The following is an 18,314-nucleotide window of genomic DNA, read 5'->3' on the forward strand; positions in this document are numbered from 1 at the left end:
GCTGCATTCATTGGGTTAGCTGTAGCTGACTTGAATGGCGGAGGGAGAAGAGTGGTGTGTTTGTGATATGATAATTTTGGGGGATTACTTGAGGAGTCCATAGAACTGTGTTTGTAATATGGGAAGATCTGGTCTCACCCCGCACCACATGTGTGTGACCAAAGGGAAGAGGTGCACGTGTCCCTTGAGGGTCCCCAGTCTGCATCATTTCAATACAGAAATTGTGTAGGTCATGTCAGTAGGCAGGGTCCTGGGGTCATCTTGTCAGTGGTGAGGGGGATATGAGAGCAGACTGTGGGTTTAATGAGGGATAGGGGAAGTAGAGTTTAGGTGGTCTCCTCTGTGCAAGTGTGAAGGGGATGTAAAAGGGGATGTAGTTAAATTGTACCAGTGTGGCATTCTGTGGGGGGAGCAGGCCCAGCGTTCAAGCATAGGACAAGCACAGGTACAGGGCTAATTTAAGAACATAAATTTAAATTATATTTGGCACTCTTTAAGACTTTGCGATCAGGGCAACTAAACATCTAGAGTCTATAATTTTTTTCAAAAAAATATTTAAAAAAAATTGGGCTTTCATAGAATTCCCCAAAATCTACAATTGTTCTGTTTTGGCAGGTGACAAACAAACATTTTCAGCTAAAATGTGCAGAAAACTGATTTTTTTCTCGCCTAAATCCACCCCAAAAAAAACAGGGTTTTCAGTTCTGCTATGTATGGCGACAAAGTTCCTCCTCTACCTTGGTGGGTCCTGGGCTTGTTGGAAGATTTGCTTGCCTCATAGATTCACCCTGTGGGTCAAGAAACAGCCCAGAGACCTTCCCCTCTGGTAGAAGCCACAGTCCAGGTCAATTCCTCCTGTGTTTAATCAGGAGTTGGGAGGTTTGGGGGGAACCTGTGCCCACCCTCTACTCTAAGTTCCAGCCCAGGGCCCTGGGGACTGCAGCTGTCTAGAGTGCCTCCCGGTACAGTTGCATGACAGCTACAATTCCCTGGGCTACTTCCCCATAGCCTCCTCCCAACACCTTCTTTATCCTCACCACTGGATCTTTCTCCTGATGTCTGATAACAATTGTATTTCTCAGTCCTCCACCAGTATCCCTACTCACTCTCAGCTTCTTGCACGCCTCTTGCTCCCAGTTCCTCACACACACACTTCCTCTCCTCTGGCTCCCCCTGGCCTGACTGGAGTGAGCCCTTTTGTAGCACCAAAGGGGTCTTAATTAGAGTCAGGTGCTTAACTGCCTCACCTGACTCTTAGCAGGTTAATTGGAGTCAGGTGTTCTCATTGGCCTGGAGCAGCCCCTGCTCTGGTCACTCAGGGAACAAAAAACTGCTTCTCCAGTGGCCAGTATATCTCCTTTCTACTCCTCTGCTGTTGCAGCCCCTATTCTGGTTCCTCTTGGATATATTATTACGTTTTTGGTTGCACTTTTCCCCTCACTTGTTCATCTATGCTCTCCCCATCCATGGCCCTACAAAGTCGCGGGACCTTCTTGTCAACCTCCTCCTAGCTCTGGTCAAAATGGCCATTTACAACACCAGGGAGAGGAGGTTGTCCAACCGGATTTCCTATAACTGTGGGGCCTATTTCCGCTCCTTCGTCCGTTCACGCATCCAAGCAGAGTTCCTCTGGGCAGTGTCCACTGGCTCCCTTGATGCCTTCGAGGAGCAGTGGGCATTGTCCAGGGTTCTCTGCTCGGTGCCCCCATCAAGTTCCCTTCATTTAGCCCTGTGACCTCACTCCCGTTCCTGTTATTTGATTGGTTATCCCCCACAATTATTTGGTATCACGGACCTGTGGATCCTCCTCTTAGGCTGTGGGGAGATCCTTTAGCAGTAGGTGGACCCGTCCACACCCTAGATACCAACAGGACTACTCTGCTGTTCCCAACTGGCCTGGGTCTATCACAGTATTTGAGGATACCTGAGATGTTCTGTGAAAATTTGATTAATTGAGAACACAATTTTCCTTTGAAAACAATATAAGCAGAAAATTTATGACCACCCTTAATTGAAAACAGAGCTTTAAGAAAGGCTAGGTAACGCAAATATTGTCAATAATACAATGATTTCAAACCCACACACCCTACTGCATCCATATTTATTTCTGTTTCAGAGGGGTAGCTGCCAAATAGTAAAACTGAGTAAGCAAGAAACCTGGTAACCCGCAGAATTTGTTTTGTAGACTAGTGCCTTGAAATTCAGAGTGAGAGCTGAACCAAGCAACCAAAGCCAATCTATCCTGACATGGAGAACAGGTGGACTTCAAGGAGATCAAGAATAGGAGACCTTGTGTCCAAATGGCAGCCAGTACCTGGATAAGTGGGGTTCTCTGAACTGCAAACTGGAAACACGTTTGCAATAATCTTCTGTGGAAACAATTAAATGGGTCAGTTCTTCTGTGAAATCCCCCAGCTCCTCAAACCTACTTGCTATGACTCATATCTCAGTGAAACTGGGGCTATTGCCTTTAGTGTGTACTTTGCCTTAAGCTGCTTTCTTTTTATAATTGTGTCCAAATCCCCCAGGGACCTTTAAAATTCTAAAGCCTGTTTTCAGTATCTTGTTAGTTTGGTCCTTAACTGAGAGCCCTGGAGAACTAAATCCTTCTTTTCACCTATAAAGCAAATGCACTTGTCCAAGACAGTGTGTCTGACAGCTAACCCGGAGGCGTCATGTCTAGGGAGAAGACAGGAGGTTGGTCTAATACCAGAGCTGTGATCTTCTAAGAGTCCTGAGATGTTAAACACAAGTTCCCAAGGAATCCTTTAACTCTGTTAGGCCCTACTCCAAAAGGGAGCCACACAGGGCCGGTGCAGCCATTAGGCAAACTAGGAGGCTGCCTAAGGCGCCAAGATTTGAGGGCACCAAAAAGTGGTTCCCAAAATGTCTGGGATGCTCACCCGGTGCTGCAGCTTTGATCAGCTCTGGCCGGCCGGGAAGTGATGTCATTCCTCCTCTGGCAGCCGGGGGCGCTGTGCTGCTCCCTGCTCCGGCTTTTCCCTAGGGCCCACACCCCTGCTCAGCCCCACCCCCACTCCCCTGAGCTCTGCAGCAGGGCCAGGCCTGCACTCACCAGCGGGGGCAATTGCAGAGACCTTTGTCCCATCCAGGCCACCTGGGAGTGGTTCCCCCCTGCCCTGCCCACAGCCAGCCCCACACCCCCTGCTCTGCCAGCAGCCAGCCCCTGCTGCACCCTCTCCCCTGCCTCCAGCCAACCCCACACCCCCTGCCCTGCCCGCAGCCAGCCCCTGCTGCACCCTCTCCCCTGCCTCCAGCCAACCCCACACCCCCTGCCCTGCCCACAGCCAGCCCCACACCGCCTGCTCTGCCCGCAGCCAGCCCCTGTTGCACCCCTCCTCTGCCTCCACCACCCCCACCCCCTGTCTCCATCCAACCCCACACGCCCTCCCCGCAGCCAGGCCCACAACCCTTGTCTTCAGCCAAACCCTCACCCCTGCCGTGCCTCCATCCAGCCCCACACCCCCTGTCTCCACCCAGCCCCACACACTCCTACCTCCATCCAGCATTCACACGCCCTGTCCTCAGACAGCCCCTGCTGCACACCCCCTGCCCTGCCTCCCTCGAGCCCCACACCGCCCTGCCTCCAGCCAGCCCCACACCCCTGCCCTGCCTCCAGCCAGCCCCACACCCCCTGCCCTGCCTCCAGCCAGCCCCACACTCCCTGTCTCCAGCGAGCCCCACACCTCCTGCCCTGCCCGCAGCCAGACCTGCACCCCCTGTCTTCAGCCAGCCCCTGCTACACCCCCCACCTGCCCGCAGCCAGCCCCCACCTCCTGCCCTGCCTCCAGCCCCGCACCACCATTTATTTTCATTAAATATGTAGACTAAATAATAAAATTAATACATTTTCAGCCCAAAGTTGTATTAATTCTAATGAACAATACCATATTATGCAGTATTTATCTTTGAAAGTTTATAATCAATGCTCTGGGGGGAGGGGTGGGAAGGGGGACACAAGCTGCAAGTTTCGCTTAGGGCACAGAGTATCCTTACACCAGCCATGGAGCCACAATGTTCACTGTTGGACAATATATCAACCACCAGTGCCTCTGGGACAAAATGCAGGAGATTCAGTTTTTTGGAACATATTTCTGGTAGAGGAGGTATCTAGGAAGCTGTGAAAAAGCTGTTCCACAGGGGTGAGCATGATGGGTTGAAGTAGATGGCCATTCATATGGTTTTAAACTGGATAATCCCTTTTTGTGTGGCTTATCCCCTGTCTGGTGCAGAGAAAACCAGAAGTGGTTTTGTCCCGTGTCATGGACTAGTGAGGTATGCATGGTCACACTGGTGGATGGGGTCACAGCTTTGCCAGAAGTACCAGAAAGTTCGGTACTCTGGGAATGTGTCAGTGGCTAAACTAGTTGAGGGTAGAGTTGGGCAACATTTTTCCAAGTCATTGGCAGATTGTTTAACTCAGCTAAAAATATAGCAGCCCCTGTCACAAACAGGTTGAAGAAACCATTTCCCAATGACAAGTTACTTTGACCAGCTCTACCAACTTGAGCTGAGAGCAACACGCACACCCCTGCCCATGCCATGCATCTTCCTTTTCCAAGGTGCATAGGGACAAGGAATGGGCATGTCTGAGATCATCTGGGAATAAACCTGTCCCTTCTCTCACTAGGGAGTCCTTCCCCTCTTAGGTCTCACTCCCACTGCTGTTCTGCAGTAGCTTGGTAGGCAACATCAGCCTCTGATTAGTGCAGGAATAAGGTCCTCTTAAGTTGTTAAGACACTTGCATGTATGTGAGGATCACCATATAATCTAGGCTTTGAAACCCAGGGATTCAAACAGAAACATTTAGGGTCCAAAGTAGGGGCTTCTACAGCTTGAGCTGAACAGCCAGGCTGCCTGACAGGCACTGGAACAGCCTCCTGTCCTCTAGGAGGGGCATAGAGGGGCCTCATAACACACACTGCCCATGGGTGGGGTTTATACAGCGACATTGCACAACTACACGGGTCAAGGGCTCTATCTGAGCTGGAGTCACCTCCCTCAGCCAGGAGGACAGTGCCTCACAGACAGTTGTACAAATGCAAAGTTATGGACTCTACTCGTGTATATTCTCTGTGTGGCCCCTTCTCCTCTCCCCTGTCCCTGCACATCCATAAAGTCACAGAGTATTAGAGTTCAAGGCCAGAAGGGATGACCAGATCATCCAGTCTGATCTGGTGCACTCCAATACCACCCACACACCAAACCCAACAACTGAAATTAGACCAAAGTGTTGCAGCCCTCAGGATATTAGACAGTTCTGTGCAACTGGCAGAGAATAGGAGAGACTGAGGTGCACCAGTACCCGAGGCCCCCACAATGGCAGGGAAATGATTGAGATACATGCAGAAAATATAGGCAAGTTATCCGCACCACATGTTGGAGAGGAAAGCGACCCCCCCAAGGTCCCTGCCAATCCGACTGGAGGGAAAATTCCTTCCTGACCACCACATGATGATCAGTTAGACCCTGAGCATGTGGGCAAGAACCAGCCAGATAAACACCCAAGAGAGAGATAATGGATCAGTGCCACCTCAGAGCCCTGGCACATCCCACCCAATGTTCCATCTCTAGCTAGGGCTGCCCTGATGCTTCAGAGATTAAAAAAAAAAACCTCCCAGAATACACTGCGGGGGGAGAATCCCTTCCTGACCCCTGCCAGTATCCACACGAAACCTTGAAGCATGAACTTTTAGAAACATAAGACGTAAGATGCAAGTGAGACCCAGGGTTGCTGAGCCCTGCCCTCCACCATCACAAGCAGCCCCATCATACAATCTCACTCAGACATGTGTCCAGCTCTCTCTTAAAATGAATTTGTTCACTTGACCCCCACAACTTTTATTTAGAGGCTGCTCCAGAACCTTGCTCCACTGATGGTTAGAAACCTACCTGTAATTCCTAGCCAGTCTCTCCATCCCTCACATGCCCAAATGTACATGTAAGCCAGGCTGAGACAGCCTGTCTCCTTGTCCCCCTTTAATGGTTAGGCGATGAATGGTGATTTATAAAACAGTGGGTCCAGTCACCAGCTGGTGGCAATGTATATACAGCTCCATTGGAAGCAGTAGCTCAGATCCACAGATGTTGCAAATCGCTTTAGGGACACCACAGTCAATGGAACTACACTGATGTGTTGAGGATCTACCCCAAATGTCTTCTCTCACCTACCCCAGTCTTACACCAGTCTGACTCTTCTGATTCCAACAAAGCCATTCCTGATTTATATACACAAACAAGACAACTCCCATCATTGTTTTCACTGGTCATGGAATGAGTGCAAGTGACCAACCAGTGTAACAGATACTGTTTTGACACGGAATGAAAGTCTGATTCCTTTTACGCACACAATTTAGACCCATTTAACTCCACAACTGGGCCAGGTTTTCTACTGGTGTAAATCTTCCCAGCAGCAGTGACATCAGCGAAGTTAATCTGGATTTGCATTGGTGCAACTGAGAACAGAATCAGACCTGGTTGTGTGCAAGCTGTGTGGTCATGGAAATCACTGACATTAAATGAACAGATACTAAGTAAGCAAACTTTTATTAGATAAAAACAGAAATGAATTCTTGGTGAATTACATACACCCAGTCAATCTCCTCAGGGCAGCTTTCATCTCCTTGTTCCTCATGCTGTAGATAATTGGATTCATGATTGGTGGCAATACAGAATAGAGAACAGCCATCACAAGATCCAGAGCAGATGTGGAGCTGGAGGTGGGTTTCAGGTAGGCAAAGCTAGAAATGCAAACAAACAAGGAGACCACAATGAGGTGAGGGAGGCAGGTGGAGAAGGCTTTATGCCGGCCTTGCTCAGAGGGGATTCTCAACACTGATTTGACGATCTGAACATATGACACAATGATAAAAATAAAGCAGCCTAAGAACAAACATATACTAAAAGCAATAACCCTAACTTCAGTCAAATATGAGTCAGAGCAGGTGAGCTTGAGTAGCTGGGGGATTTCACAGAAGAACTGATCCACCATGTTGCCTTCACAGAAGGTCAATGCAAACGTGTTCCCAGTGTGTAGCACAGAGTAGAGAATCCCACTGATCCAGGCACCAGTTGCCATTTGTACACAAGCTCTGCTGTTCATTATTGTCTCATAGTGCAGTGGTTGGCAGATGGCGACATATCGGTCATACGCCATGATGGTGAGAAGAGAAAAATCTGCTTCCAACAAGAAGAGAAGGAAAAAGACTTGGGCAACACATCCAGCATAGGAAATGGACTTGGTGTTCATGAGGGAGTTGGCCATGGATTTGGGGACATTCACAGAGATGGAGCCAAGGTCTAGGAGAGACAGATTCATCAGGAAAAAGTACATAGGGGTGTGAAGGTGGTGGTCGAAGACTATAACTATGAAGATAAGAAGATTCCCCACCAGGGCTGCAATGTAAATCACTAGAAACACAACAAAGTGCAAAATCTGCAGTTCCCTAACTTCAGAGAATCCCAGGAGAAGGAACTCGGTCAAGGTGGTTCGGTTGGACATTTTCTTTCTCAGGACATTGTTTGATGTCTGCAGAGGGAGGGAAGAGAGCAAGGGACAGCATTAGATCAGTAAAAAATAACTCTTTTTTTGTGAAAACCGCCTTAATTTCCTTGAGTCAGACCCTTAGCTTGTGAAGATTGGTGTAATATGGGAATGAGGATGGGGAAAACAGCCCCACTGACTCCAGGGCAGTTATTCCTAATTTACATTAGGGTGATGGAGAGGAAAAATAGGAACAATTGCTTTTGAGGTATTTGTATACCTCTGTCACCCAGAGGTGGGCGAACTCTGGATAACAGTGTATAAATGTTACTATCCTCAGTTTACCAAGGGGAATTGGGGATCTGCCTGGCCGGATTCTGCTGTCAGGGGCACTGCTGCAAATGTGGGGTAATTTCACTGCATGCCATGGAATTACTCTCACTTTATACTGCACTGAACTGGAGCAGCATCTCACATGGAGGTGACCCAACCCAGTCATAATTACACGGTAAACTCGAGTTAGGAATACAGCCTAGGAGCTCTGATGCCCCATCCCCTGTTCTAGCGAGATTTTTACGCGTGCTGTGAGAGATAGATATACCGGCTCCCCTCCGGCTTCTCTAAGCACTCAACAGAACCCCTTCCCAGAGCTTGGAAGAGAACCCAGGATTCCCTCCATTACTCTCCCAGCACTAACTCTGTAAATCCAACACTCCTCTGGGAGCTGGAAATACAGGCCAGGAGTTCTGGCTCTACCCACTGGACTCAACTCCCTCCCAGAGCTGGGAACACAAGCGATGTGTCATGACTCCCAGTTCCCTCCTCTAACGACTGCATCAGACTGTATCTCATCCTTTGTCCCAGTGACTCTCCATTGCCATCAGCAATGACTGCTGCGAGTGAAAATGGAGAGTCACTGGGCTAATGAACGCTAGTGAGAATGATTCTCCAGCGTGGTACTTGGGTCACTCACCTGAAGATCTGAACATATGACACAATGATAAAAATAAAGCATAACACTCACCTGGTGTATGGATAAAATCCTAATCACTCAGCTTCAAGTTACAAGGGTGCCTGCCCCAGAGTCCTTATGATAGACAGAAATAGAACCCCCAGTTATGGTTCCTCTCCTCTCCACCCTGGACTGAATTTACTCCCAGAGCCACACATAAAACTCAGGAGGCCTGGCTCTCTGTCCCTGCTTCTCTTACCCACTAGACCCCAATCTCTTTCCAGAATTGGGGGTAGAACCCAGGAGTCCAGGCTCCTAGTCACCACTACTCTCATCCACTTGACTCAACTGCCCTTGCTGCAATTTAATAGACAGAAGTAACAATAAACTAAGAACTAGACATAAATTGATAGATAGATCAACAAACTAATAGAGAGACACAAGTAAGAAAAGAACAGATAGAGTGTGAGAGAAACACAGAACTAAAAAAACTAACAGTTAGCTAGAGAAGTAAAAACAAACTAACCGAGAGAGAAAAGTACAAAGAGACAGACAAACAGCAATAACAACAAACTAATGTATACAGAGAGAAAGACATCAATGAGCTGATAACGTTTGTCACAGTTTTCAAATTACTTTAATGTAAACTCCTTAATCCATTCTAAAAAATATGTGTGTCAATTTCATCAATTTCCTCACTCCCAGTAGAAGGAAACTGAGGCACAGATATTCTGCCCTCTCTTTCCTAAGGTAAGTTCTTTGGACTGCCTCAGTTTCCCATGCCCAAATTGAGCTAAGAGTGAAACTATGAAAAAAAATGTATTGTCACTTACAATTTCATCCTTAAAGTGCCACTGTGTAACTCCCAAATATATTTAATTGCAAGAGCAAACTTATGGTGCCGGTCAATGTGGAATCTTCCCAGACTGAGATGTCTTTTCTCCTCCAGCTACACACTGCAATTGGTCTCCCCCTCTCTCTCGAGCCCCTTGCACACTGCTCTATCTACCAATCTCTCTATCTAACGATCTTATCACTGTACTATGAGAGGCTGTTGCCCCAACACACTGAGTCTGAGCTGCTGGAAATACACTGAGATCTGTGCTGTCTGCAGATGAGCTGTATGTCAAAAAGGCTGGTGCTGCAGGAATGTGATTTATCCATGTCTGTTTTCTAAGGGCTTGTGAGACTCACTGCCTGGAGCCCTCAACAGCCCAGAGGCAACAATTAATTTCTCTTGCTCTCTACTTCCCTGAAGAGTTTCCAGAAACTAAAATAATCACAATTACAATGAGGCAGCAGGGTCTAGAAGAAAGATTGTGAGGCAAACACTGCAGGCACATAGGACTGTACTCCAGACACCTGGCATCAGTTCCTAGCCCTGCCACTGACCTGATGTGTTATCTTGGGAAAATCAGTCCTTGGGGCTGTCTTTCCCTCTCACCCTTTGACTGTCCCTGAGGTGGAGACTGTGTCTTACCTAATATAATGGGCCTCTTATATCAGATAATTAATGAATTAATGAAATAATTAATTATTAAAAAGCTAAGGTTCAGCATGTCCTGAGATCAGATCCCAGCTATTCCTCTGACTTTGTTCAGGCCCTTCACAGCTCCATTCCTCATTTGTCATCCCTACAATGAGGATAAGAGTTACAACTTGGAGTATTTGGAATAGTTACAACATCTACCAATGTGATCTATGCCATCATGTGCCAGCAATGTCCCTCTGCCATGTACATTGGCCAAACTGGACAGTCTCTATGTAAAAGAATAAATGGACTCCAGTCAGATGTCAAGAATTATAACATTCAAAAACCAGTCAGAGAACACTTCAGTCTCCCTGATTACTCGATTACAGACCTAAAAGTTGCAATATTACAACAACAACAACAAAAAAAACCTTCAAAAACAGACTCCAACGAGAGACTGCTGAATTGGAATTAATTTGCAAAATGGATACCATTAAATTAGGCTTGAATAAAGACTGTGAGTGGATGGGTCATTATACAAAATAAAACTATTTCCCCATGGTTTTTTTCCCTTCGCCCCCCCACAATCCTCTCAACTTTTGGTTAACTGCTGCAAATGGCTCATTACATATTCAGCAAAATAGACAGAGGACAGATAGATACTTAGATATTTGGTGACCTCTTATTCAGCGCTCAAACTATATTCACCTGTAAACAAAAATCAAAAAAAGATCCCAGCACACTTGTCCAATTGCATTGCATATGAACATTTGATAGACATACCTGGTCTGTTAATACGTGAATACAGAAATGTCGCTCACTTTAATAAAATAACCAGAAATGACATAGGAGTTCTAATGATCCTCATTCTGCACTATGGCAGAACCCTGTTAAATAGAAAGATCTGGTGACTCTATTCCTGCCTGATATCTCCTTAAACCAAAGTTCACTGTTGTAATGATTGTTTTGTTTCTGATATTTACATAGCAAGGATTTGTTAACTTGTTGAAACTTCCTAAATAAACAGTTTTTAAAAAATGGGCATATTGATCAAGCTGCCAGAGAAAAGTTCAGCTCCTAGTTTAGACTGATATAAATTTGGAGTAAATTCACTGACACTAAAGTAGGTCAATAGAAATAATCAGGATTTATATCAGTGTGAGAGAAGAATTAAGTCCATTCTTAAAAGGGACCACAGTAGTTTGCTCTGGTCAGAGGTTAAAAAAGTGGCATTGTCAGATGAAGTGTAAAACAATTGCATTTTTGGGAATGAAACATTCTGATTTTCTAGTACAAAACAACTTTTCCTTAATTTTTTTCCCTTAATTTTACTTTGAAACATGGTCAACATTGAAAAAAAAATGTTTAGATTTTGTCAAAAAGAAACCTGAAATACATTATTTTTGATTCACCTGAAATTTGGAAAAATACCATTTTTAGTTTGACCCACAATTATTTTTTTTCTGATTTTTCAAAATTGCCAGTGAAATGAAAAATCTATTATTCGCCCAGTTCTATTTGGTTTTTGCCTCCTGCATATCATAGGAAATTTGATGTGCTAGATTATGAGCAATAAGGAAAGAGGAAGGCAACTTTTATTGTGTTCAGTAGTTGCCATTTAAACACACAGGCAAACACTCACACAAGCATCCATGCGGTATCTTCCATAGACTGATGCACGCACACACACCATGATGCTCACTCACACGTCACACAAACAGGCACACATACACTATGCAACATGCAAACACTCACTCTAACACACCAGCCTAAATGCACCAAACACATTCTTTCCCCAGCACAAAAACAATCATAGACACACGCTCACTGGCTCTCACACATAAACACAACACCTTTATGTCCCAGTTTAGATTGTGCACTGTGTATAGTGATGTTACAAAATAAGAAACCAGATGTGAGTTTGGCAATGAGAACAAACCACTTTGAGGGCCAAGGCATCAGTTCCCACAAATTCTCTGGGCTGAGAATTGGCAATGGACAGAGTGAGGATGGGGGCTGTCTACAAACCCCTGGCACAACCAGCTCCCCAGCACTGAAATGGAAACTTGGGAACCCATCGGAAATCTGCTGGCTTCTTGGTGCTGAGGCACTTGCATGATCTATCTCTTTATTCATGTATATAGTCTGCTGCCCCACTGTCTTGAACCTTCTGTCTCAGCTACATATAACCATCACTGTGATATTTGAGGAATGTGTAGGGCTGATGTCATTTCTCCTACATGAGAGTATTTATTTATATTGCCCTCAGAACACTCCCAATATTATTATTACCTATCTTTGGTGGAAAAGTGGCAGATCTGCAAAATCTACACAGAGCCTGCCTTCTTCTATGGTGAAGCCAAAGCAGTGCGGTGGCTTATTTTTCTTACCACCTTTGAGATGCTGTGAGGTCAGATGCCTGTTGTGAATGAGAGGAGTATTCACACCATGTATTGTGTCCAGGTCCACATTTCTGGGTAGGAGTTTTGCCTTTCTCCAAGGTTTGTGAGAGAAGACAACTGGGTTTGGAATATAGGCAGCTGAGGTATTGATCTATAGTTATAAATTGCGGAACAAGCCTATTTAGGAGCCAAATTTTGAGTTACTTATAAATGTTTAATCAAGCAAGACTCTGGTTGGGCCAAACTGGGATCTCTATAACACCAGAGTAAAGCTGAAGTCATTGGAGTTATTTTTGCTTCATCCCTGAGATCAGAATTTCCTCTATTGTGACTTTTGCCTGAGTAAAGATAGAGTGAATCTGTCCACCCCATTGTACCAGAGAGTTTTCTTTTACCTTTCTTTTCTTTAATTAAAAGCCTTTTTTCTTAATATCTGATTGATTTTTCCTTGTTTTTAGATCCAAGTGGGTTGTATCGGATCCACCAGGAGTTGGTGGGAGAAAGAAAGGGGGATGGTTAATTTCTCCTTGTTTTAAGATCCAAGGTGTTTGGATCTGTGGTCACCAGAAATTGGTGAAGATTCGCAAGGCTACCCAAGGAACAGAGTGCTTGTGAATGGTGACAGCCAGGCCATATCTAAGCTGGTAATTGAGCTTAGAGCTTCTCATGCAGGTCCCCCACATCTGTACCCTAAAGTTCAGAGTGGAGAAGGAACCTTGAGATATATACATATGAATTAAATACTGCCAAGCCTATCTATAAGATACTAATGTGTTTGTTTTTTTTAAAGGAATAAATGTCAGCCCTAGTTCAGCCCTCTTCTGCTGGGGGACAAACCTTCTTCACATCTCCAGCCTAAATTTACTTATGGCCAGCTTATCTGCATTAGTTCCTGTGCCAGCATTGTCCTTTAGCATCAATAGCTTTTCTCCCTCCTTGGTGTTCATCCCCTTGATCTATTTATAGAAAGTGACCACATCCCCTCTCAGCAGGTGTTTTGCTCAGCAAAACACGCCAAATTCTTTTAAGGTATATTAGAGCAAGAGAATCAGGATCATTTCCTCTGTCACTCTAATCCTGAGCAGTGCCCTTCTCCTGCCCTCCGCAGGCAGAACATGATGTGCTGAGGAAGAAAATGTCCAACTGAACCACCGTGACTGGGTTCCTTCTCCTGGGAATCTCTGAGGTTCGGGAGCTGCAGGTTTTACACTTTGTGGTGTTTCTAGGGCTTTGCCCAGTAGCCCTGAAAGGGAATCTCCCTTTTTATCATCCTTGCAGTGCTTGACCACCACCTGCACACCCCCAGTTACTTCTTCCTGATGAATCTGTCCATCTTGGATCTTGGATCCATCTCCCTCACTGTCCCCAAATATGTGGCCAAATCCTTATTACACACCAAGTCAATGTCTTATGATGGATTAAATTCCCAAGTCTTTCTCTTCATCTTCTTCACTGGGGTTGACATTGCTTTTCTCACCATCATAGCGTATGATTGACAAGTTGCCACCCACCAACCACTGCACTATGAGATTATAATGAACAGGAGAGCTTGTTTTCCAAATGGCAGACAGTGCCTGGATCACTGCAGTTCTCCTTTCTAATCTGCACACTGGGAGCATGTTTCCACTAACCTTCTGTGGAGGCAACATAGTAGCTCAGTTCTACTGTGAAATCCTCCAAATACTCAAGCTGGCCTGCTCTGACCTGTAACATGGTGAAACAGTGGTTATGTACTTTAACATATTCTTAGGGTTAAGCTGCTTTGGTTTTATAATTGGGTTGTGCGTACAGACTTTCAAAACAGTTCTGAAAATCTCTTCAGAGCAGGGTTGGCATAAAGCCTTCTCCATCAGCCTTCTTCACCTCATTGTGGTCTCCTTGTTATTTTGCAAGGCTGTTTTTGCTTACGTGATGCACACCTCCCACTTTCCATCAGGTCTGGATCTTGTGGTGTGTGTGCTTTATTCCGTGGTGCCTCCTTTGATGAATCATAGAATCATAGAATATCAGGGTTGGAAGGGATATCAGGACGTCATCTAGTTCAACCCCCTTCTCAAAGCAGGAACAATCTTCAAATAAATCATTCGAGCCAGGGGTTTGTCAAACCTGACCTTAAAAACCTCTAAGGAAGGAGGTTCCACCATCTCCCTAGGTAACACATTCCAGTGCTTTACCATTCTCCTAGTGAAATAGTGTTTCCCAATATCCAACCTAAATCTCCCCAACTGCAACTTGAGACCATTACTCTTGTTCTGTCATCCCCTACCACTGAGAATAGTCTAGATCCATCCTCTTTGGAACCCCCTTTTAGGTAGTTGAAAGCAGCTATCAAATCCCACCTCATTCTTCTCTTCTGCAACTAAATAATCCCAGTTCCCTCAGCCTTTCCTCATAAGTCATGTGCTCCAGCCCTCTAATCATTTTTGTTGCCCTCCGCTGGACTCTTCCCAAATTTTCCACATCCTTCTTGTAGTGTGGGGCACAAAACTGGACACAGTATACCAGAGGAGGCCTCACCAATGTCAAATAGAGGGTAATGATCACATCCCTCAATCTGCTGGCAATGCTCCTACTTATACAGCTTAAAAATCTGTTAGCCTTCTTGGCAACAAGGGCACACTACTGACTCATATCCAGCTTCTCATCCACTATAACCCCTAGGTCCTTTTCTGCAGAACTGCCTGCCTAGTCACTCAATCCCCAGTCTGTAGCAGTGTGGTCCGATCATCTACAGCATGAGGAACAAGGAGATCAAAGGTTCCTTGAAGATACTAACTGGATGGAGGTTATTCACCAAAAATAAAATTTCCAGATTTCTCCCATGACCATGGTTTCATTCTGTGTTTCCTTACAGATATAATCAAATGATGACATTATTACCTCCAAGGGAATGTGATGTGCAATCTTTTTTTATAAAAAAATGGTGTGTTTACAGTGGTAATAATCCAGACTAAATTCACTGAAGTCAGTAGAGTTACTCTAGATTTACTGCAGTGTAAATCAGATAAGAATTGATTGATCAATCTAGCTATAAATTGCAAAACAAACAAACAAGCTAACTAACAAACAAACAAAAAAGCGCAAAATCCTTTGTTAACACAGACTTAAGGTTTCCAAGTGATAGTTCAGACACTTCCAGAATTTTGTATTACAGAAAAATTTAAATTTGGAAAGCCAAGAAATAGAGAGTTAATGTACACGCTAATACAACCTTAACTCTGCCCCCAGGAACTGACAATAGCCCCATGGAATTCTCTGTATTAAACTCCAGCTGCATTCATTGGGCTAGCTGTAGCTAACTTGAATGGTGGAGGGTGAAGAGTAGTGTGTTTGTGATATGAGGAGCTTTTGGGATTAATTGAGGAGCACCACAGAGCTGTTTTTGTAATATGGGGAGATCTGGTCTCACTCCCGCACCCCGTGTGTGACCAAAGGAAGGAGGTGCATGTGTCCCTTGAAGGTCCTGTCTGCATCATTTCACTACAGAATTGTGTAGGTCATGTCAGTAGCAGGGCCCTGGGGTCATCTTGTCAGTGGTGAGGGGGAATATGAGAGCAGGTTGTGGATTTAATAAAGGGTCGGAGGAAACAGATTTTAGGTAGTCTCCTGTGTGCAAGTGTGAAGGGGCTGTAAAAGGGGAAGTAGTTAAATTGTACCGATATGGCATTCTGTGGGGGGAGCAGGCTCAGTGTTCAAGCATAGGGCAAGCACAGGGAGCGCCTGTCCATTGCAGTGATAAGGCAGAGTAGGAATGTTGGTGTTAGGAGTGTTGTGGACCATCACTCAAAGGGGGCAGAGTTAAGGTAATGTGGGCATTTACCTTACCTTACCTTATCTTAATTCTGTATGTCCAGGTTTTCAGAATCTTGAGTTTTGCTGAACTGGACCTTCTGGATGGGCATGAGATCTTAACTCTGGGAGGTCTTAGCTCTGTTTCAATGAAGTTTTTGGCTATTTAAATTCCTAGATGTTTGAAGAGAAAAAAAAATATTGGTAGGAGTAAGTGGTCCTTGTGGTGTCTGTAGATAGCAGTGGATATGGAGGATGAGAGAAGCAAAAGGCTCTTTTCAGAACCACAATTTTTTTTTGTGGATGGGAGCTGTAGTATATGCCTTTCTGGGTTCCCCTCACATCCACCCCAAGAACCTCTCGATAAGTACAGAACAAAGTCGAATGCATCCATCTGCCACATTGGATGCTCAGAGAAGTGGCCTGTTCATCTTAGTGAGCTATTCTGAGCTGAGCGAGAACCCTTCCAGGAGATGGTGCAGCCTGAATCAATGGCTCTGAGAAGTGTGAATTGCTCCACTCGTAGCACTCACCTCAGTGCCAGCAGGGTCTTCATGGTGCTGTCAGTGCATGGTCCCCATGTGCCTCTTCTTAGCTTCACACCCCAAGAGGCGGCACTTCCCTAGACCCAGTACTCATGGGGAAGGGATTAGGGAGACAGATTCCGCCCCCCAGCAGGGCAAGGACAAAGCTCCCAAGATCACATGAGGGGAGCAGGGAGGGTTGGACCCCCATAGATGGGTTAGGAACCCTCAGATATTGGCATAGACATGGGAGGGGAATGTGGGATTGTCAGGTGCCCTTGTCCCCAATATTCCCCCAGGCTGCTGTCACTCACCCTCATGTTTCCCTTCCCAGTGTCCCACCCCTCCCCATCTCCTCACACTAAACCCATCTCCTATTCACCTTCCTGATTTATCCTTCTTGTCATAATCACCCCTCCTCTCATGGGCCCCAAAACTCATCTCTCCCTTTCCCACCAACTCTTCCACCCCCAATCATCCCCCCTCCCCCTCCCAGGGAACATGTGCATGGGTTATTTATTTTCATTTCAAAAAGAGTTTCAGCACCTTCTCAATATTCAGCTGTGCTCAAGTGACAGTTCCCCAAGATTAGAAACCCTTCAACAGAGGCAGATGTCACCTGCTTTTAGTCACAGATTTCTGCCCAGGGTTAGATTTTAAGTCACAGGGCCTACGTTTGTTGGCCAGAACATTCTCCTTTCAGTAGCTATGGGGTTGTGAGTCAGAAACAGTTTTCAGCCATCTCCTCCTCTCACCATGCACATGCACAGTACAATCCGTTTGGCGAGACTCCAAGCGCTGCAAAGGCTGACGCACCTGACTGAGAACTAAACACTGTGGCTAATATCTCTGTCACTTTATTTCCCCCGAGGGCGAGTAGGTGGACTGCATTCTAGTGAGCTTTGGAGTCCCTGGTTTGAGAATCTGAGCCCCAGTTTGATCTCTAGCTGTGCACAATAAATCAGCACCAAAATGCACCAAAGGTAAGAAAAGTTAGAAATACTCCATTGCAGTCAACTGATTTCCCTCTCACTCACTCTGGTGTAAATCAGGAGTAATCCCACTGGAGTCAATGGGACTGATTCCCCCAAACAACCCCTAACCCCTAATTCCCTCCCTCTCCTCTCACAACCCTCCATCTCATGGACGCTCTTGATCCCTGTTCTTTGAGATTCCCTGTGACGAGGCAGAGTGGCCCTGCACTGGTACCGCAGGAGTTAACCCTTTTCTCCTAGCAGAGGAAGCCATGCCCTGGAAGCTCTGCTGGGAATGCTTCAGCTGGAGAACAAGTATAAAAGCTTGCAGAGCTGCTCAATCTGGGCTGACCGCTGGAGGAGAAGGAGGCACGCTGCTAGCTGAAGAGGGAAAGCCTGCGCACAAAGATCCAGAAGCCAGCCATGCCAGAACGCAACCTGATACCTAGATGGAGGACATCACAGGAGGGGAACAGACCAGAGGAATCCTCGAAGCAGAGAACTTGGAAAATATGGTTGGAAGTGACCCAGGGGAACTATAGAGGCAATTGATGTTAAAGCTGCATAGGAGCTCGGCGCGTTGTGGGCAGATCCCTGCCAAGCTCGTGGTAATGGGAGTCTGCCACTACCAGGGCCCTGGGTTGGGATCCAGTGGAGAGGGTGGGCTTGGATCCCCCTACCATCCCCGCCCCCTGAA

General features: G+C 45.9%; 1 protein-coding gene across 1 annotated transcript; it reads right to left on the reverse strand.

Annotated features, from left to right (window-relative positions):
* Window positions 1–6,402: 6,402 nt before the first annotated feature.
* LOC127042049 (olfactory receptor 14A16-like) lies at window positions 6,403–7,765 on the reverse strand. Its single transcript, XM_050935714.1, has one exon. The coding sequence runs from the start codon at window positions 7,521–7,523 to the stop codon at window positions 6,603–6,605; it is 921 nt and encodes a 306-aa protein (XP_050791671.1). The 5' UTR covers window positions 7,524–7,765; the 3' UTR covers window positions 6,403–6,602.
* Between the last annotated feature and the right edge of the window lie 10,549 nt (window positions 7,766–18,314).

This window comes from Gopherus flavomarginatus, unplaced genomic scaffold, assembly GCF_025201925.1.
Source record: "Gopherus flavomarginatus isolate rGopFla2 unplaced genomic scaffold, rGopFla2.mat.asm mat_scaffold_2044_arrow_ctg1, whole genome shotgun sequence".
In the NCBI taxonomy this organism is placed as follows: domain Eukaryota; kingdom Metazoa; phylum Chordata; order Testudines; family Testudinidae; genus Gopherus; species Gopherus flavomarginatus.

Bases quoted from the DNA above. Each gene is read 5' to 3' on its own strand.
- LOC127042049 (XM_050935714.1), bottom strand. From the start codon at position 7,523: ATGTCCAACCGAACCACCTTGACCGAGTTCCTTCTCCTGGGATTCTCT.